At 37.3% G+C, this 22,084-nt stretch overlaps 1 protein-coding gene across 4 annotated transcripts in view; it reads left to right on the top strand.

The window, feature by feature from the left end:
- USP32 (ubiquitin specific peptidase 32) overlaps positions 1-22,084 on the top strand; it is a 213,956-nt gene that overhangs the window by 109,070 nt on the left and 82,802 nt on the right. For all 4 annotated transcript variants that reach the window (XM_025851484.2, XM_025851483.2, XM_073879501.1 and 1 more), the window contains 2 exons: positions 267-385; positions 5,665-5,824. In XM_025851484.2, the coding sequence (XP_025707269.1) occupies positions 267-385; positions 5,665-5,824 (279 nt within the window). The remainder of the gene's footprint in view (positions 1-266; positions 386-5,664; positions 5,825-22,084) is intronic.

Raw genomic sequence — 22,084 nt, 5'->3', positions numbered from 1 at the left:
TTGCTGACACTTTGTGTTGTCACACCTAAACATTTTTGCAAATTTGGTGTGTTTGAAAAGCTATCCCATTGCTGTTTTAATTTGTATTGCTGGTTTTCATTTTCTTTCTTTCTTTCTTTTTTTTTTTGGAATAAATTAAATTATATATTTATAAAGTGCTTGGCACTAGTAATCACTCAGTAATATTTACCTCTCACTTCCTTCCCTACTTCTACCAAGGTATATTTAATCTATGGTAAGTTTAATTTATTCTTTCTTTCTCCTAGACATTTTTAGTCTTTTTGCAAGTGAATCTGGGAGTTATGTTGTACGGGAAGAAATGGAAAGAATGCTCCATGTGGTGGATGGTAAAGTCCCAGATACACTCAGGAAGTGTTTCTCAGAGGTATATTTAAAGATTTACATTTCATCCCTACCTGCTACAAAGTATTAACTCTTAGATGTTTACGTGCAGCATATTCTTGACATTTTTGTTTTTAATGGTTGATGTTTCAGCTGTGCTCAAAGGTCCATGACACTTATTACTGCTATATTTGTGAATCTGAAAATTCCCAATTCTACTTAAAAGGCAAGTGTCTATACTTATGGTATAATGAAACACATTCTCACATTCTTACACCAACACACACTGGTGATCCTGCAGGAAGCTGAGCATAGCTCACATTGTAGTTTCGTTGCCTTTCATTGTATAAATGGCCTTGAGTCATTCTGTGACTGTGGGACCCGTCAAGGCTTATTTTATCATTTATTTAACTTAGCTGATTGCATAGTGAAATATTTAGGTCTGAAAAATCTGTCATTTTTTCCTGTTTTCATAAATAATACATTTTCATTGTAGAAGACTTAAACAATAAAAAATGCATATCTTTAACAGAGAAAACTCTTTTTTTTCCTTCCTTTTCCTAGGTCTGCTAATATGGGAAAAGTCCCTAGAGATGGTAGAGTAAAAACCCTTTTAGAATTTTCTGATCCTTTCCTGCAGTGAACTCAATGCTGCATGATTTCTTACAGGTGGCTGTTTTACCTACTTGCATTTCACAGATATGACAGTCCCACTGCTCATAGTTTTATTCAGTTTAGTTTAATCACCTTCCTAACTGTATAGGGACTGATTGTCTATACTCCAGCCATATGCATATATTTGGTTCTAACGTCTCTTTGGACCCTCTAGCTTTTCACTATTCTGTCTGAGTTTCTTCTGTGTTGGTAGCACCTGGGGATTTCCCTTTCTTGCTTTGAGCTTGCCTGTATGCCTGTATTTTGGTAGTGGTTATGGTGTTACAATTTACCCAGCATTTCTCTGTGTTTGGTATAAAAGGATTGGCTTCCTGCATTGACATATTGACTGGAAGTTGCTGTGATGGTATTTCAGTACTTCAAGACAAACTAAGCTATGGTTTTTCTCTCCAGTAACAAATATTGTCTGGTCAAAAAAAGTCATCTAATCTTTGCAGGCCTGCTTAATTGGATTTTTCACAGAGATGTCAAATGCATTAATACTCTGCACATTTTGGGGGAGAATGTATATTTTTCTTATTTTAATGCGTTTTATGCACACATTCCCATTTTATAGATGGGAATTAAATGTTTCTAGTTTCTCTAAACCCAGTTCTCTGAAGCTCTCTAAAGTTTATGCACAATAGCAGGTACATGTATTAGATGATAATTAGTGCTATAGGGGAAAATTTAAGTAAAATAAGGGGGATAGTTAGTGATAGGGAGGATGTGACTGTGTAGATAATTTTGTGTAGGATAATTAGGAAAGGCTTGTCAGATAAAGTGACATTTGAAATAAGAATTTAAAGGAAGAGAGCTATAACCATGCAGATATCTAGGGGAAAGCATTTTTCAAGAAGAGAATACAGCGAAGGCCCTGCTTGACATGTCAAAGCAACAAGTAACCTGGAATAGAGTAAGAGAGTGGTAGGAAATGAAGTTACAGAGGTTGGGGAAGAGGGTGGGATAAAGTGGGGGAGATTATATATGACTTTGGAGGACAGTGTGAGTTCTTTGACTTTTATCAAGTGAGGTAAAACATTGGAACGTTTTGGGCAGAGGAATGAATAGATGAGCGTTTTTTTGTTTTGTTTGTTTGTTTTTAAGATTATTTGAGAGCGAGAGCATGGAGGGGAGGGGCAGTGGGAGAGGGAGAAAGAGAATCTCAGCCTCTGCTGAATGCAGAGTCCACCCGGCTCAATCTCATGACCCCAAGATCGTGACCTGTGCCAAAACCAAGAGTCAGACACTTAACTGACTGAGCCACCCAGGTGCCCCAACATAAGGTTTTTTTTTTTAACATGATCAGTTTGGCTCTTCTGTAGAGGGTAGACTAAACAGAGTCCAACTGAGTTATCTGTTAATAATCCAGGTAAGAGGTGATAGTCATGTAGATCATGGTATAACAGTGAGATGATAAGTTTTCAGATTCTGCATTTATTTTGAAGAGAGAATTGACAGGAATTTTTCTTGTATTGATTATGGGGTATGGCAGAGAGAGAAGAGGATGATTAAGGTGTTTGGCTTGATTTAGTAAGTGAATGAAGTTTCCTTTAATTACGATGGCTAAGACTATTAGAGGTTCAAGTTTGGGGTTTTGATATCAAGGGAGATTTAGGACATAATTAAATTTGAGAATCATTTTAGACATTAAAGTGGAGATGTCAACTATGCTTTTTGATATATGATTTAGAGTTCATGGGATAGGATTTGTTGGCTTATAGTTGAGGATGAGATCATCTTAGAGTGAATTTAGATAGAAAACAGATTGGAAGACTGAGTCCTGTATTCCAATGTTTAGAGATTAATGAGATGAAGAAGAATCAAAACAGTAACCTAAGGAATAACCCATAAGGAGAACCAGAAGAGAATGGTGTCCTGGAAGCCAAGTGATGAAAGTGTTTTAAAAGAAAGGAGTACTTGCAATCAAATAAACTGAAAGGTCAAGTGGGTTGACCTTTGATCATTGAGAAGTGATTATTAGATTTGGCAATGTAGAAGAAGGTCATTGGTGTAGGTCCTGTGGAGTTAAAAAAAAAAAAATCACTGGAGTTAGGATACTAAAAGAAGTTTGCTCATAAGAGGAAATTGTAAGGGGGAAAGTGGAATGTTAAAATTGCATTTAATGGAAAGGGAACCGTTATTATAATGAAAAGATCATAAGGCTGTTAGTAAGGTTGCGGTTAAGTGTTGTATGAAGGACAAGATCTTTGGAAGAGGAGAGATCAAAGAAATGAGAGGCCCTGGTTTTGGAATACTCATGAAGAAGCTATTTAAATCACTAGATGCTTGTGGTTGGTAAAAAACCAACCCTGTAAATGGGCTAATTTTTTATCTGATTCAACTACTTGATGTATTTACCTGCTGTAATTTCTGAGTAATGTGTCTGATTATGTCCAAACCCTTGCTTTTCAAGTTAACCATGTTTCAGTATGAATCTACTTGTATTAGAATGGACTTATTTAGACCTCCCATAACAGTGCTTTGTGTTGTTTTGGGGCAATCCAAAAAAACCCCCCAAAACTATAAAGAGAAGCACTTTAGCTAAAAGATGTGGACCTAGCACCTAGATTTAGTGACATGGAATGGGTTTCAGCTTTTTCTATCTTGTACTTTTATTAGCCTTGATGAAGTTTTAAAGGAATCCACATAGGAGTTGTATTATTCTTTTCTTACTGAATATTTTCTTTGGTTGTCAATTTTTAAGGTAGAAATTCATATTTTGTATTGTTCTTTAAAGATGTATCAGTTTCAGGAGCCTGTTCATTTTTAATTGCTCCATGTTTCTGGAATTTTTTTTCTAAACTGCTATTGTGACAATTTATAAAAGGTAATTTTCTGTTTGCTGCCCTTTTTAGAAGATGTCCATGACTCATAAACATAAAAAGTCAGGTTTAACAGATGGAATTTTGGTGTTACCAGTATTGCAGTGATCTGAATGGACAGATAGATTTCAGCGCCTACTTTATATTTCACTGAGTCAGCCAACAAGTGTGGTGTATAGCTTAGGCTTAGAAGATTTGGACTACCTGGGTTCAGTCATATCCCTGTCAATGTATAACCTTAGATTATTTAACTTTTTAATGCCTCAATTTTCTCTTGGGTGAAATAGAGATGATAATAGTATCTCCTACAGAGGGTTACTTTGAAGATTAAATTAATATAAAAATGTTTAGGGGTGCCTGGCTGCCTCATTTGGGGGGAGCTTGTGACTCTTGACCTCAGGATTGTGAGTTTGAGCCCCATGTTGGGTATAGAGATTACTTAAAAAGAAAATCTTAAAAAAATTTTTTTAGAACAGTGCTTAGGGAATTGTAAATAATATTAACTATATGGGAAGGTGGTAGAAGTGTCTATTTTAACTGGCAGCTTCTCTCTTTCTTAGTACATGAGGGTGCATTTTATAGCAACAACATCTTAGCTTCTCTGAAACCAATGATGCTACATGTTTCGCTGTATCTAAGATCCCATCAATTGTAAGATGTACCTGTATGTATTACAAAAAAAGAAAAAACCTGCCGGTTATAATTGAAGGATGCTATTGATATTAAAATTCATCCCAATGTTAGAGATGTTAACATGTGTAAAAATGTGTGTGAGCTTGTGAGATATATACAGCTAATCGTCTTTCTAGACTAAATGTGGGAAACAGAGAAAGAATATGGGTATGATCCCTAATTTCTACACATGCTGGCAATGTCCTCACATGTCCCTGCAGCAACTCTGAATGCCACATTCTTCCATTCAGAAAAACAAGACTGTCAATGTTGTTTTGAGGTTTTGGATTATACTGTTAAGTCTTCTGAAACTACTAGGCTAAGTATATTGCTGTACTTAATAGGATGCTGCCAAACAATGTAGAAATTATTTCTACCATATATCTCTTTTAGGTTATGAGTTATTTGTATTCCTTAATATTTCTATCAGGATTAGACCTGATAGGCTCCTGAATGTCTTTCTTCATTGTATTTCCAAGTGGGTTGCTTCTTTTTTTCATAGAAACATCTGGCCCTCATTCACCCTAGGTCCTCTTGTCTTCCAGACAAAGAAATTGACTTGCACAGCTAAGTGATGTTCTTTCTCTGCTCAGATACTTTTTTTATCCAGAGATTTAGAAAACAAAATATTTGACAAGAAAGCAAAGAAATAGAAATGTACTTGTTTCTTTTTGTATTCTAGTTGACTTATGAATACATGTATTCAGTGATGCCTTCTGGAAGAGGGCCCTAGGGTAGTTATTTTTAATTTGCCCATGAAATTTAGAAGAGTATTTTAATACCACACATATTTAATTAAAATATGCTAATTATGACAGATTAGTAAAAGATTGGCCTTCTTAAATATAGAAAAAAATGCAGTTACTGATTTCAGGATATACCTTAGTAAATAAAATTTGGCTTATTAGTAACAATGCACTGCTTTAATTAATTGATGAAATAATTTACAACTAGCATATAGATTTTATGGAAATGGAAGTTCTTAAATACAGTTATTTTTGAAAGCAGTTTGATTTCCAAGTGTACAGCCTGTAGTGTTATTTAGATAATCCTAAATGTCAGCCAAAGGTAAATGTCAACAAATCGCAGATTTCAGGTTGTGCAAGTTCTAAGTAAGATACCTTAAAATTTGACTAAACCTATCGTTTTTTTTTTTTCCTTTTAATTTTAGGGTGAAAAGGTAAACTATGAAAAGTTTAGAAATTGGCTTCTTCTAAACAAAGATGCTTTTACCTTCTCTCGTTGGCTACTATCTGGAGGTGTTTATGTGACCCTCACTGATGATAGTGATACTCCCACTTTCTACCAAACTCTAGCTGGAGTCACACATTGTAAGTAATGGCATTTCATTGTTTTCTATTCACTTTTTAATACAATTGCCTGGTAATACGAGAATATGGCTATTAAGGAGAAATTTATTGTCAGTGGTTTTTTTCTTCCAAAGTGTAATAAAATAAAAATACTCTGGAGCATTTGGTACATAGCTGAAAAGGAAAACTCTTGTTTTTTCTCTACTCACCAAATATTTTTGTACTTCACATGTGTGGGGTTTTTCCCCACACAAAGCAATTCCCCAATGTTCTTTATATACCAAATGGTTCAGTTCATTTCTCACATACTGTCTACCTGGGGGTTAACACAGATACCACAGGTTTAGGGCTCAGTCCCATAAGACTATCCATCTGCTGCCCACATCAGAGGCCAATCACAAATCCCGGTTGTCACCAGTGCTTCTGATCAACCAGCTCTGAATTAGATGATCCCCCTCCTTGGGTTTGATAATTTGGGAGAAGAGCTCATAAAACTCAGGGAAACAGTTTATATTTACTGACTTAATATATAATAAAGCGTATGTTAAAACACAGATGAAAAGCCAGATGAAGAGATACATAGGGCAAGTCTGGAAGGGTCCCAAGCACAGGAGCTGGGATGCGCCAATCCTTCTGGCATGTGGATATGTTCATCCAACCAGAAGCTCTCCAAAGCCCATACTTTTGGGATTTTTATGGAGGCCTCATCACATATAGGTATGATCAATTATTAACTGAATTTCCAGTCTCTAGCAAATGGGGAGTAGGGCTGAAAGTTCCAAGTTTCTAATTATGGCTTGGTCTCTCTGGTGACCAGCCCCCATCCAGAAGCCCAACAAGAATCACCTCAAGCATGGGCGCCTGGGTGGCTCAGTTGGTTAAGCGACTGCCTTCGGCTCAGGTCATGATCCTGGAGTCCCGCATCGGGCTCCCTGCTCAGCAGGGAGTCTGCTTCTCCCTCTGACCCTCTTCCCTCTCGTGCTCTCTATCTCTCATTCTCTCCCTCTCAAATAAATAAATAAAATCTTAAAAAAAAAAAAAAAAAGAATCACCTCAAGCATTAGAACAAAAGACTGCTATCACCCAGGAAATTACAAGGGATTTAGGACTTCTTTGTCAGAAACCCTTATCATTCAGGAAGTTATAAGAGTTTGGCCAAAGACCAAATATTAGGAACCAGGGGCAGAGAAACCAATTTCATACTATTTCACAATAGCCCTCTACTAATTGTCCTTAACCAAGAGGTTTAGTTTCCTAAAGTTGCTGTAACAAATTAGCACAGTTCTGGAAACTGAAATCAAGGTGTTAACACATTTCCTCTGAAGGCCCTAGGAAAGAATCCTTCCTTGCCTCTCCCAGCTTCTGGCGACCCCAGGCTTTGCTTGTGGCAGTGTAACTCCACTCTCTGCCTCCATCTCCCTGTGGCCCTCTCTATATCTCTCTGTGTCCTCTCCTTTTCTTATAAGGATGCTAGTTATTGGATTTAGGGCCCAGCCTAAATTCAGGATGCTGAATTCATTACATCTACAAAGACCCTATTTCCAAATAAGGTCACATTCTGAGGTTCCAGGTGATCATGAATTTTTGAGGGATAGCATTGAACCCACCACTGTGGGTACAGAAAAGTACCTGCACTGGGCTTTTGCTAATGCTACTTCTTAACCCTGGAATGCCTTTCCCTTTCCTTCTCCCTATAAATCCTGGTCATCTTTGAAGACTTAAATCACATGCCCCTTTGTTTCCATGAAACCTTTTCTTGCCTTCCTGTGAGAAATCATCTCTCATTCCTCTGAACTCTCGTAACACCTTTATGTACACTTCTTGGATAAGCTTACCACTTTCCATCTTTTATTGTAATTATTTATAGCATTCTATTTATGTGTACATGTCATGTCTCTCTTTTTTAGAGAGAGAGAGAGAACATGCGAGTGGGTGGGGGAGGGGCAGAGGGAGAGGGAGAGAGAGAATGCCAAGCAGGCTCTATGCCCAGTGTAGAGCCTGTGTACATGTCATCTCTCTTAAGTCAGAGTCTATATTCTTTCCTTTTTCTCCCTCTGTGCCAAGCCTTAAAAATAAGTATTTGTTGACTGAATAGAGTACCTTGGATGTCACATACTATTTGTATCTGTTGCTTTATGGAACTATGACTGGCTCTTAATTATACAGCAGCTACTTTTCTGCCCATTTTCGTTCCATTCTTACCAGAAATTCTGATAAATTCTGGCATGAATCGGCAATGAACTTGATTCTACTACTTTTCAGTGCCCTTGTCTTTATTTTTGATAGGAAGCCTCTTTAAAAAAAATTGTTTTGCATAAACAATTAGGGAATCTTTTATATTCACTGTAAGCTCTAACTTACTTTAATATTTAAATTGTCATTCTTATGGATATTTTGCTGAACTTTTGCTTTTATTTGTGATTGTATGGTAAATTATTTTTCTGTTAATATTGACTAAGTGTGACTACTTTCTTTTAATGACTTATGTTAAAGAAAAAGTGATTCTGACACTTGTTAAAATGGTAAGGAAGACTCAAATCCAAGACTTCTGCAGTAGTGAATTGCAAGAGGAGAGAGAGATTGGTCAAAACTCTCTAACGAGGACAAATGAGGAATTGTAGCTGGGGAGTGAGGCAAGGTGGTCAGTGGAGGGAAAATTACTAAGAAGAGATGTCAAAGGTAGGGGGAATTCTTGCTAAAGGCAAGCCAAGGACTTATTCATCAAAGGTGGGGTATGAGGAACTTGATCAGATATCCAGGGTAGGCAGACAACTTGGCAGGATTCTTTGCTAAGACTGGATTTGAGCAGACCAAAGAAATACTTCTTTGCCCTCAAAGCCCAATTCATATGCTCCCTTTTTTGTCATGCTTTCTCCATTTTACTTCAGTTTGAATTACTTTCCATTTGCATTCTTGCTCATTTTACACTTCAATTAAAGCAATTAAGATGCTTTTTGCCTTACCTTAGAGGCATTTGGAAATGGCTTTGATTCTCCCCAGAAGTTACAGGTCCCTGGAGGACAAGGCTCTTGTCCAATTCATCTTTGAGTTCTTTTTAGTACAGTGGACTAAATAAATGCATGTTACTGGACTGGACAGTATTGAAAATTTTTCAGCCACTAACAGTCTACTTCCTAAGTACTGATTTAAACATTTGATTTCCCGAGGAGTGAGCAAGAGGTACATGCTCTTTTAGGATTATAGCACTAAACTTATGCCAAGGAGAAAGGCCAACATCATGTTTGAATAAGGTTCAACAGTCTCGGGGCGCCTGGGTGGCTCAGTCGGTTAAGTGACTGCCTTTGCAGCTCACATTGTGATCCCAGGTCCTGGTGATCCCGGGGTCCTTCCTAGAATCGAGGGCTTCCTGTTCAGCAGGGAGCTTGCTTTTCCCTGCCCCTGCCCCCTCTGCTGTATTCTTTCTCACTGTCCCTCATATAAATGGATATAATCTTTTTTTTTTTTTTAGATTTTATTTATTTATTTGACAGAGAGAGACAGCGAGAGCAGGAACACAAGCAGGGGGAGTGGGAGAGGGAGAAGCAGGCTTCCCGCTGAGCAGAGAGCCCGATGCGGGACTCGATCCCAGGACCCTGGGACCATGACCCGAGCCGAAGGCAGACGCCCAACGACTGAGCCACCCAGGCGCCCTAAATGGATATAATCTTAAAAAAAAAAAAAAAAAAATTCAACAGTCTCATAGTATGTGTTCATATAAAGACATACTATATTTTTAGGGGGAAATGAATTATGATATTTAAAAATCACTGCTGAAGTAACTGCTGAAGTTTGCAAAGTTAGTTCTAAGATCTTCCTTCTGAAACCCTTGGTTAGATAAATGATGTTAAATACAGAAAATTGGTTAGCATTAAGGCACATAGAGGATCAGCTTATTATAAATAGGAGGGAATTATCTATCTGAATTAATTATTTTATCTACCCCTGTAGTGCGCCCATTGATTTCCCTGGTGGCCATAGAAATAAGTCAGTAGTGTATGGTAAAAGCCTGAAGAAATGCTATGCTTCAGATTTTTTCAGTTATTTATAACATTTTAAATGCTGGCATCTTAGTTGAATTTTGTCAATCCTTGTGTCTTGTAAGAGGAATACACCAAAATTAAAAATTAATCAAATATAAGGCTACGATGGTATATTGGTAGTTACCAGTCTTTAACTGAGCATTAGAATTATTTGGAGAGGGTATTAAAAGTGCAGGTTACTGGTTCTATGATCATGATTGTTATTCAGTGGGCCTTAGAACTGTGTACTTGAACAGACATCTAACGTAATTCTGATGTAGGTGGGCCATGAACTACATTTTGAGAAATACTGATAGGATGTTTAGGAGTCTTCAGACTCTGAGTCACACTCTGGCCCTACCACTTATTACTCATGTAAGTTTGAGAAATTTATTTAATCTCTCTGAACTTCTTTTTCCTCCTCTGGAAAACAGGGAAAATGATACAGTTTACCTCACAGGTGTGTTCTAAGGCATGTAGGGGAGGAAAACTTTTTTCCTCTATCCATTTTGGGTTCATTGGCTAGGACCCTTTAAATTAGACCGACAAAAGGCAGATAACAAGCAAAAAACATAAGTTTATTAACATTTCTTATGCATGGGAGTATTTATTGATGAGTAACTGAAACAGGTGGTTAGAACTTGAGTTTATATCTCATCTTAGCAAAGAACAGTAATTTTGTAGGAAAGAGACAAGACAAAGGAAAAAGACTTTGACTTTGAGCTTCTAGAGGTGGCAAATCATGGGAAGGCAAATGTGTGGAGAAACTAATAGTAGATAGGGCTGCTTAGTAAGGTTTGTTATGTAGATTCATTTATCTGGTGCAATCTCCATGTTGGTAAGGATCTAGAGTAGTCTCTGGTGATTATTTCTGTCCTTCCTGGTAGAGGGGCAGGGAAGACACTTTTACAGATTAAGTAAATGGGGCGGGGGGTAGTTTGCAGAGAGCTTTTCTCTTACCTGCTTCTTCTCAGTTACCTGCAACTCAATTTAATCCTTATGCCAAAGTGACATATTTGGGTTGGCATATTGTTCTACCCTTTAGGCGTACTTGAGATAATACCTGTTTTAAAGGACTCAGCTCCATGCGTGTTCTGGAATTGTTGCTTTACAATGAATATGCATCCTCATGTATCACTGAACACTTGGCTTACAGATGTCGGTGAGCTTCACCCCATTATCTCCAGGGAGTGATTGTTTTAGAAGCAAGTAATTTTGGGGCGCCTGGGTGGCTCAGATGGTTAAGCGTCTGCCTTCAGCTCAGGTCATGATCCCAGGGTCCTGGGATCGAGTCCCGCATCGGGCTCCCTGCTCCTTGGGAGCCTGCTTCTCCCTCTGCCTCTCTCTCTCTCTCTCTCTGTCTCTCATGAATAAATAAATAAAATCTTTAAAAAAAAAAAAAAGCAAGTAATTTTGTAATAGAGGGTTGTAGATTGGTATAAAAATTAACTCCTCCACATCTGTGGGAAGGAAGTCTTTTTCTTCTTAGTTTGTTTTATTTTATAATTTATAGAAACAAAGAACCAGCATAAACCAGTGGAATAGACAACTCAGTGGCTATGGGCTTCAGCAGATAGCTACGTTCTTCATGGGGCTTACTATGAAAGCATTATCACAAAGTCAGAATTACTGCTAAATTTCATTTATAAATTCTGACATGGGTAGGTTTACATTCTGATGGCTATGATTTGTCATATTATGTGTAAATTCTCAGTTTCTGGGTGAACAGTTCACAGTTGAATTCTTTGCAGGCTCTTCCACTCAGAGAATATTTGGTACATTAAACTTCTCAAATAATGTGTCCTGAATGTGGAAACTTGTATTAAAAAAATAGTGTTATTAACCGATTTATAAGTAGACAGAAAATATTTATTTTAAAGCATCAGTGACTCCATTTAAGTTTGTGTAATGAGCCAAAGTATCTAGGAAACAAAAAGGAATTAAAATTTCTCACTTATAAGATTTACATTAGAGTGTAGATGCCTTTAATTACTTTTTCACATACAATTATAAAGTAAAATTTGAATTCACAGTAAGTTGAACACATTGCCATATTTAATCAAATGTTGTTCTCTTTTATGTAAATCACAAAGGAAACTGGGGAGCTATTTGTATTCAATACAGGTTAGAATAATTAACTGATTTCATTTATACAAGATTTTAGATTTTGTCATGGCAAGTGCATTTTTCAGAACTGCAAATTCCAAATTATTGTTACCTTACCATTTTTTTTTTTTAATTTAAGAAACTGAATTGGAACTTTAGTGCAGAGTAAAGTTTTTAATGTTTGAGTAGATCTCAATTAAATTTTTATTAGGGCTGTTATATTTTTCTATTATAATTTGCTATTTAAATACCTAAGATTAGATCTGAAGAAGATCAAGGTGGTAGAGAAGGAAGATTCTGGGCTTACGTCCTCTCACAGACACACCAAAACTACAACCCCAACAACCTTAAGACGAGTAGAACAGCTAATCCACAACTAAAGATAGAAAGGAGAAGCCACACTGAGCTAGGTAGGAGGGGCGCAGAGATGTGGTGTAGTCAGGAACGACACCCCCAGTGTGGTAACCCTTACGCAGAAGGTATATCACAAGTGTGGAAGTCCTCCCTGGAGAACAAGGGATTTCAAGCCCCACATGGGACATCTCCACTCTAGGGTCCTGTACTGGGAAGATGAGCTCCCAAAAAGCCTTGCTTTGACACTCAGCAGCACTTAACTCCAGGAGAGCTGCTGAGCTATAAGAAACCCGAAACTCTACTCTTAAAAGTAGTCTGTGCACAAATGCACTCACTCCAAGAGCACAGAGGCAGGAGTTTGAAAAGTCCCTAGGTCATATGTGAAGGAGATTTATTTGCCAATTTTAGTGCATGTGCTGAAGGGGCAGGGGTTTGTAGGAACTTTATCCTGGAACAGAAACGGAGGTAGGTGCCATTTTTCTTACTCTCCTACCTAGCTGGCCTGGTGCTGGTAGGTGCCATTTCTGACATTCTCCATCTGCTTTACTAGTACCACTCACCATAACCCAGCATTCCTGCACCCCTAAATTGTCCCCCCTCCAAGCAGGTGACTCTCCAAAACAGCTTGTCAGCTGGATCTAGTACCCTTCTCAAATGGCTCCCTCTCCACAGCACCCATTGGGTGGCCTCCACCAAGACCAGGGACCCCCAAAGTAGCTCCTGCCATTCTGCACGCAGCGTGTGGGTGTGGCCTGGACCAGCAACCCCCAAACTGACTTCCACCCCAGAGGGTCAGCCCAACTCACTAGTGTGCCTGTAGCAGCCGCATCCAGTCATTTCGGCCAGTTGTGCTAGGGACAGTCCCACTTATCAGTGCCCTTGCAGCCATCACACCCCAGTCACAATAGGAAGGCACATACAACCCACAGGGGAATACCCTTGGAGCTCCTGGTTTTGGTGGCCAGGGGGACTGTGCTTCTGGGCCCCACAGGATGTGTTCTACATAAGGCCACTCCTTCAAGACTAGGAGATGTGACTGATCTACCTAATACATAGAAACAAACACAGGTAGAATGAGGAGACACAGGAATATGTTCTAAATGAAAAAATAAGACAAAACCTCAGAAAAAGAACTAATGAAACAGATAAACAATCTACTTGATAAAGACTTAAAAGCAGTGGTTCTAAAGATGCTCACCAAACTGAGGAAAAGAATGGATAAACACAGTGAAAACAGCAACAAAGAGCTAGAAAATATAAAAAACAACCAATCAGAGGTGAAGAATATAGTAAATGAAATGAAAAATACACTAGAGGGAATTGATAGCAGATTAATGATGCAGAAAAACAGATCAACAATCTGGAAGACAGAGTGGTGGACATCACCCAAGCTGAACAGCAAAAAGGAAAAAGAATTATTAAAAATGAGGATGGTTTAAAGGACTTCTGGGACAACATCAGGCCTATTAATATGTGTATCATGGGGGTACCAAAAGGAGAAGAGAGAAAGGGGCAGAAAACATTTTTGAAGAAATAAAAGCTGAAAATTTCCCTAAATCTGGGGACATTCAGGTCCAGGAATCACAGAGAGTTCCATATGAGATAAACCCAAAGAGATCCACAGGAAGAAGCATAATAATTAAAATGTCAAAAATTAGGGGCGCCTAGGTGGCTCAGTCAGGTAAGCATCTGACTCTCGATTTTGGCTCAGGTCATAATCTCAAAGTCATGAGATTGAGCCCTCCCGTCGGCTCTGTGTTCAGTGGGGGTCTGCTTCTCTCCTTCTGCCCCTCCCCCCAAATGAAATGTCAAAAATTAAGATCAGAGAGAAACTTAAAAGCAGTAAGAGCAAATACAGGAGAACCCCCATGAGACCATGAGCTGATTTTTCAGCAGAAACTTTGCAGGCCAAAGAGAGTAGCATGATATATTCAAAGTGCTGTAAGGAAAAAAACCTACAACCAAGAATACTCTCCCCGACAAGGTTATCACTCAGAATAAAAGGAGAGAGAAAGAGTTTCCCAGACTTCCCAAACAAAAGTTAAAGGAGTTTATCACCATTAAACCTGCCTTATAAGAAATATTCAAGGGACTTCTTTAAGTGGAAAAGAAAAGGCCAGGAAGTAGAAGAAAATTATGAAAGAAAAAAATCCGACTGGTAAAAGCAAACATATAGTAAAGGTAGTGCAACCACTTGTAATGCTAGTATGAAGGTTAAAAGACAAAGTAGTAAAGTCTATTTCTACAATAATTAGTTAAGGCATACTCAGAATAAAAAGTAAAATATGACATCAAAAACATAAAATGTGGGGGCAGATGGTAAAAATGTAGTGTTTTTAGAATACATTTGAGCTTACATGACCACAAACTTAAAATAGACTACTGTATATATATTCGGGTGTTGTATGAATCTCATGGTAACCACAAGCCAAAAATCTATAATATATACACAAAAAATAGAAGGGAATCTAAACATAATACTAAAGAAGGTCCTACAGTTTTCAGAGTATAGGTCTCCTCTCTGCTTGATTAAATTTATTTCTAGATATTTTATTCTTTTTAATAGTTGTATATAAATAGGACTGTGTTCTTAATTTCTCTTCCTGAAGGTTCATTATTAGTGCAGATTGAGCATTTACTAGAGGAGGTACTATATGTACTCTGTGTATATTATCTTGTTTAATCCTTGTGCCCTCTTTGAGGTTCATTTTATCCATATTCTAAAGATGAGGAAACTAAGGCTCTAAGGAATTAAAGAAACTTTCTCAAGATCAGATGGCTAATCGGTGCCAAAACTGGGATGAACAGTTTATTGACACACACTCTTGTTATTCTTCAATCTTTTATGAGTAGCTTGTAATTATAGATAAAGGAGTTGGTCATGTGGTTATTGTGGTTGTGGTGCGCCATCTCCTTCAGACTCCAGACAGTTTTGCAGATTCAGTTTTCCAATTTCCTTTTTTCCCCCCTCTTGGGATATTTACAAATGATTATTTTTTTATATCTCGTCAATAATTAATTTCATTTGATCCAAGCAAGATCCTTGAATGATTGTATATTTACCAACAGTGAAATTGGCAGTAGAACTATGATTTTATGAACTATGTTTTAAAAATGAGTTATTTTCTTTAGTGTTGATCATATTTTCACATAATTTAGCTATATTTTTGGCAGAAAATATTTGTACCAATTTTTTTTCTTTATTTTTGTTTTTGTTTTCTTAAGTAGGCTCCACACCCATCATGGAGCCCAGCATAGGGCTTGAACTCACATTCCTGAGATCAAGACCTGAGCTGAGATCAAGAGTCAGACACTTAATGGATTGAGCCACCCAGGTGCCCCTGTGCCTATTCTTTCTTATAAATATGTCTCTAAATAAACTAAGAAAGAGTTTTTGGGATTTCCTTAAAATGTATCATAAGAATGAATAAGCCTATTAACTCAGTGATTTCTTTTTAGTAGTAGAATCTGGATGTTGAGGTAATTAATGTAGTATTTTGGGCTAATTTTAGGGCCATAGAATTCATTTTGATCATTTTTCTTTTCATATCTAACTTAAATTGTCTCTGTTTTAGCATTTATTATCTCAACTAAAAATTCATGTTATTATATTCCCTTGCCACACTTCAGTTGGTATTGCTAGCACCTTTTTTCAATGAGAAAAAAAGTATTTCAGTGATTCTTTGAATATAAACGCCTAGTAAATCTGCATATCCCTTCTTCATTATCCTCTTAGCTGGTTGTATGTGATGTAGGGATTACAGCCGATTTAAGTAGATCTCAGAAGGTCATTGCGTTTGTGAACAGGTTGCTTCCTCAACAATGTTAAAGAGCTATGTTACTGTTTGAAAATACTGGGATATTTTGCCTGTTTTTGTTTTGTTTTGTTTTGTTTTAAATGAGAATCCAGTTTTGGCATTAAAGACCTATTTCTGCAGCTGCAGCCTCTGGTAAGGTGAGACTTGATTAGGATGGCCCAAAGTATGGGCCAAGAATTATTTAGAATGTTGGGAGTATGGTGTGCTGCTGTTGTGAACCAGAAAAAATTATACCTGTAGGTGGGTGATAAATTCAATCCTATTTAACTAGTAAAGTGTAAGTTTTGGTATTGACCTATGAATTGCCAGTAGAGTAATTATTGCAGTCATTACCTCTAACTTCTTTAAGTGAAAATAAAGTTAGTTTCCTTCCCTCTTCCCAGGAATTCAGCTGCCAATTCATGTAAAATGTTTGGTTAGTACTAATATATATAATTTACTTTAGCTTGCTTTTGGCAAATACTCGATAATGGATTGCATGCAGTCTATAACGAAAATACGAACAGATCACATAAGTTTAAAAGGCAACCGTAAAACATGGTTTTAATTGGTGACCATGACAGTCTAATCATTTTTTTTTCTTTTAAATATCTTCTGCGTGTCTTTCCACATTTCTCCTTAAGCAAAGAAATTGTGTTTCTTAAGGAGATTAATAAACAGTTTTCAAAAGTAAAAAAAAATTGAAAGGCAGTTAGTGTGATTTGTGTGTGTGTTTCTAATTTAGTGTATTGTGTAAACACCAGTTAATCAGAAGTACTTACTGAACATATGCTCAGTACCAAGAATTATAGAAATAAGAACACAGTTTCCGTTAAGGCTGCTGTCTTCTTTGTTTTGTTTCAGGGTCAGATTTTTTATGTGCAGATCTATTACTTGGAAGAAAGTTTAGAATTTGAGAAAGCTGTTTCTCTGCAGGAACAGAAGAGGTTTCTCTTTCTTTCATATATTCTAAATGGAGTGAACAGATATCTTAATTTTGGAAAAGGAAACAGTATGCTATCTTAATATATTTATCAGACACCTGTGATTACTCTCCTTATTGTTAAATTTTTAAATACTTCTTTTTAGTAGATTCAGTTATCTAGGTATTTGAAGTAGATACCTCTCTTCTAAAAAAAATGAAAGCTACGTGCTCATTAGAAGTTTTGCATATTTTAAAAATTAGCTCCAGTTCCAAAATAATTGGACCTTTGCAAAGGTTGATTCATCAGAAGGTTACAACAAGGGGGGCGCCTTGGTGGCTCAGTTGGTTAAGCGACTGCCTTCAGCTCAGGTCATGATCCTGGAGTCCTGGGATCGAGTCCCGCATCGGGCTCCTTGCTCAGCGGGGAGTCTGCTTCTCCCTCTGACCCTCCCCCCTCTCATGTGCTCGCTCTCTCTCTCATTCTCTCTCTCAAATAAATAAAGTCTTTTAAAAAAAAAAAAGAAGGTTACAATGTAGTATGTTTGGTCTTTGTTTAAAAAAGAAAAATGTACACTTGTGTGAAAATTTTATCTTTTTTGTATCTCAGTCTTTCTTGATGATTTTGATATAAAATTTTAAAAATTAATTTAGCCCATTGATTATTTGAAACTGTGAACAATGATTTTGTGTAATTTGAGAAATCATAACAACGGTATAGATGATAACAATGAAAGTATTGAAAATAATCTTCCCAAACAATCTAAGTGACATTAGGTTTAAATACATGTACCTTCAGGGGTGCTTGGGTGGTTCAATCAGTTAAGCGTCCGACTCTTGATTTTTGGCTCAGGTCATGATCTCAGGGTCATGGGATTGCGCCCCACTTTGGGCTCCGAGCTCAGCAGGGAGTCTGCTTGGGATTCTCTCTTTTCCTCTCCCTCTCCCTCTATCCCTCCCCCTGCTCATGCTCTAGCTCTGTCTTGTGTGCGTGCGTGCTCTCTCTCTTTCTAAAACAAATAAATGAATCTTTAAATAAATAAATACATGTATGTCCAAATAAATATGGCTGTATGAAAACATGCAATTATATTTTTTCTTTTTCCTTTTTTGTATTACCTATATTTTAAATAATTTTTCATGCAACAAAATGTGTTACTAGTCTAGTAAAAACAAGTAATATAAATTTAAAATTGGGGTGCTTGGGTGGCTCAGTGGATTAAGTGTCTGACTTCAGCCCAGGTCATGATCTCTCAGTCCTAGGATCGAGCATCTGGCTCCCCACTCAGTGGGGAGTCTGCTTCTCCCTCTCCCTCTGTCCCTACCCCCATTTGTGCTCGCTTTCTCTCTCAAATAAAATCTTTCTAAAAAAAATTAAAAATTAAATTAGTATTATTAGTATTTTCAATTTTTAACTTTTTTTTTAAAGATTTTATTTATTTGACAGCACAAGCAGGGGGACCTGCAGGCAGAGGGAGAAGGAGAAGCAGGCTTCCTGCTGAGCAGAGAGCCTGATGTGGGGCCCAGTCCCAGGACCCTGGGATCATGACCTGAGCCGAAGGCAGATGCTTAACTGACTGAGCCACCCAGGCGCCCCTTGAGTTTTTAACTTTTTAGAACATGTTATAACTGTGACTCAGTTTTCACTGTTGTTTATAGTTACTTTTAATAATAAGTAATTAGTTCTTTTTAAATATCAAAGTGTAGGGTAACTTCATTGTCACTCTTAGAATCCCTGTTCCTAGATTTTGTGGATCATTAAGAGGACTATTCTAGGGATAGCCAAGTTAAGAACTTTCTAAGAGAGCATAAAATGGGGACAAGTTAGAATCAGTGACATCTGGTCAAGGCCTTTTTTGTTTTCACCTGTGGCAGGTATGGTCATTTCCATGTACTTTTTCTGCTTCAGGGTAAATTAGAACATTGTCTTTCTCAAAATCTCAGTTCTTCCATCTGCTCATGTGTAATAACGTGTACAAAATTCTGTATTCCTAGTGCAGATTGATTTTTATTTTCATATTTTACTTTCAAAAGAATTTCACTCTTAGATCATTTAAGTAAAAACCTCTCTTTTAGGTTTCAGGTATAGAAAACAGGGCAGAATAAGGAGTATGAAGGGAAAATAGAGAAACATCAGCTTTAAGTCCTGAGAGCCCCTTGAAAACCAAGCAAAAGGAATGTAATTTTTCTTAAAATTTTGTGGAAGTTGGTAGAATATATGTTTTCATTTATTCACCTTCTTACGACTATAGCACTTACACAAATACAGTACAGGTATGCATTTTGATTTGACTATCTCTCAGTTATCTTGTTGGTGAGTAAAAAAGTTTTCCCCCTAAATTTGTGCTAAAACTACTAAAGAATAGAGTAAGAATCCTTTGAAAGCAGTGGAAATTTAGAGAACACTGTTCTTGTCTTCCTAGTAACTTGTATGTTATTGGAGGCCAAGTTTCCCTACTGATACCAATCTTCATCTTTTATCACAGTTAACATTATTCTGAATATATATATCCTGGGTTCAACAAATAATTCTTATTTGTTCATTAAAAAGTATTAAATGAGTGTTCAAAATGTGTCAGGTATTATTCTGAGTGTTAGAATATAACAATGAACAAAATAGGCCGTAAGACCTTACCTCAAGGAGGATATGTTCTAGCTGAAGGAGGCATCCAATAAACAAAACAAGTAAATTATGCCATATATTGATAAATATTAGGGAGCAAAGTAAAACAGGGAAAAGGGATGGAGGAGTATCATCAGGTGGGGTGCAGTTCAGATGGTCTGAGAATGTGACATTTGAGTAAAGAACTGAAGGAGTCGTTGGAGTAACCATTGCAGGTGTCTTCGGGAAGAATGTTGAAAAGTTTTGAAGCAGAGAAGTAGCATGATTCTGTTTAAATTTTTCTTCTGAAGTGGTTTTTTTTATTATTAGTGAAATTAAGTCCCCCCATTATTATGAATTGTCTGTCTGTGCTTGTTAATCTGTGGTCTTAATGTTTTTCAAGAGAAGAGTAATCTAAGTGAGATCATGTCACTCCTCCGCTTCAGGCCCTCCATGGTTCACAGTTTAAAACCAGAGTCCTCACAATGACCTACATTAATCTGACCCCCATTTTTCCTTAGACTTTATCTCCTACTCCTGTCTCCCTCACTAACTCCACTTCAGTCACTCTGATCTTCTTTCTTTTCCTTGACCTTGCTAAGCGTGCTTTTGTCTCAAGGCCTCTCTCCTTGTTCTCTCTGTGTAGAAAGGTTTTTCTCCATTTGCCCCCTTGCCTCCTCTGGATCTGTACTCCTGTCACCCTCACAGTATGATCTTACAGAACCACCCTATTCAAGCCCATGGTATGCCTCTATCAAGGCCCTTTTTAGGACCATGGTAGGCTTCATTTATTCAGATCTTTAATATTATTTTATAAAGTTTTCTTCATAAAAATCTCACATTTTAAAGTTTACTTTTAGATATTTGTTTCTTATGGGGAATTGCTAGTTTTGTGTTTTTTCTCTTTAATGTTTTCTTACATGTTATTAATGTTATAGAGAAAAACATTGATTTTTGTATATGTATTTTGTATCTCTACAGATTTTTAAACTCAGTTATAATTTGTAAAAAAATAAAAAACCTCTGTTTTTTGATATGCATTGTGCTCATATGCAAAGAATAACCTTGCTTCTTTTCTAATTTTATACTTTGTATTTATATCTTACTGAATTGGCGAGAATTTTCAGATTCATGTTAAATAATAATTGAAGGGTTCTGCTTGAGGTTGGGAAGTAGAAAGATATGAAAGACCTTCACTCCCATTGTAATAACATGAAATCATCACATAAACTAAATAATCATACTCTTTTTTTAAAGCCCTCGAATGCAAAGAAATCTTAGGAAGGGAGAGGGAAAGACTAAACTCCAGAGGGACAAAGCCCTTCCTAGGTGATCAAGGGATGTAGAGGGCTTTCCTATCTCAGGCCAGAGGCTGAGATTGGGAGTAAGGCTGGCAGAGGAGTGAGCCTGCCTGAGGACAAGCTTTACTGGAATGAGGAGAAACCAGCCAGACTTTTGAGAAACCTGTTTCAGATTTGAATCTGAAGAGACCCTAAATACAAAGATAATTGTTTCCACCCAGTTCTCTCATGTGGAAATCTTGCTGAGATTGGGGGCAAGCTGAAAAGTGAAGAGAGATCTCTTGATTTGCAGTTTCATGGCCTAACAGTTTTGAAATCTCAGACTGTTGAAGGCTAGCAGTCTCAAGGCTCTGTGGTCCCTAGGTGCTGTCATTTTGTGAAGTCTCATAGTTTTGGTCTTGCGGTCATGCAAGTTTAAGGTCTAACACAGAGATTGACAAAACGTTTTTTTAAAAAGACAGATAATAAATATTTCAGACTTGGGGGCCATATGTCTGTTTATCACCATTACTCAACTCTGCCATTATAAGACATTAGCAGTCATAGACTATATGTAAGTAAATGGCGTGGCTGTGTTTTAATAAAATGTTATTTATATAAACATGCATGCAGCCTTTAGGCTGGAGTTTATGGACCCCTAATTTCAAAAACTAGCAGTTTCTGGGTTTTCCTGAATAAAAATCTGAACTCAGTTTTCAAAGCATTTGAACAGAGGCAAACTTAGTCTAACCAAAGCTGCAGTCAAGCTCCTATCCAAAATCTGGGATGATCAGTGATATCAGCCCCATGGAAATTAGGGACTTTGCATTCCCTATTTTCATCATTCCTTTGTGTTGATTGCTCTCTGGCATCATTCAGTCTGAGGAACATCCTTTAATACTACCTTTGGTGCAGTTCTGCTATTGATGAAGTCTCTCAGCTTTGATTTGTCCAAAAAATTCTTCATTTTGCCTTTTTTTGGGGAAGAATATTTTCACGGGATATAGAATATGAGATTAACAGTACTTTTTTTCTTTCAGCACTTTTTTCCCCCATTGTCTTCTGGCTCCCTTGTTTCTGAAGGGAAGTCATTGCTTATCTTCGTTCCCTTGTTTGTAATGTGTTTTGCTTACCTCTGTTGCTGCTTTAAAGTTTTGCTATTAGCAATTTGATTGTGACTTGCCGTGGTTTGGTTTTCTTT

This window comes from Callorhinus ursinus, unplaced genomic scaffold, assembly GCF_003265705.2.
Source record: "Callorhinus ursinus isolate GAN/ISIS: 27379988/994484 unplaced genomic scaffold, GSC_fseal_2.0 scaffold34, whole genome shotgun sequence".
NCBI classification, from domain to species: Eukaryota; Metazoa; Chordata; class Mammalia; order Carnivora; family Otariidae; genus Callorhinus; species Callorhinus ursinus.
The sequence above is the reverse complement of the archived record's forward strand: the minus strand, read 5'-3'. Positions and strand labels throughout refer to the sequence as shown.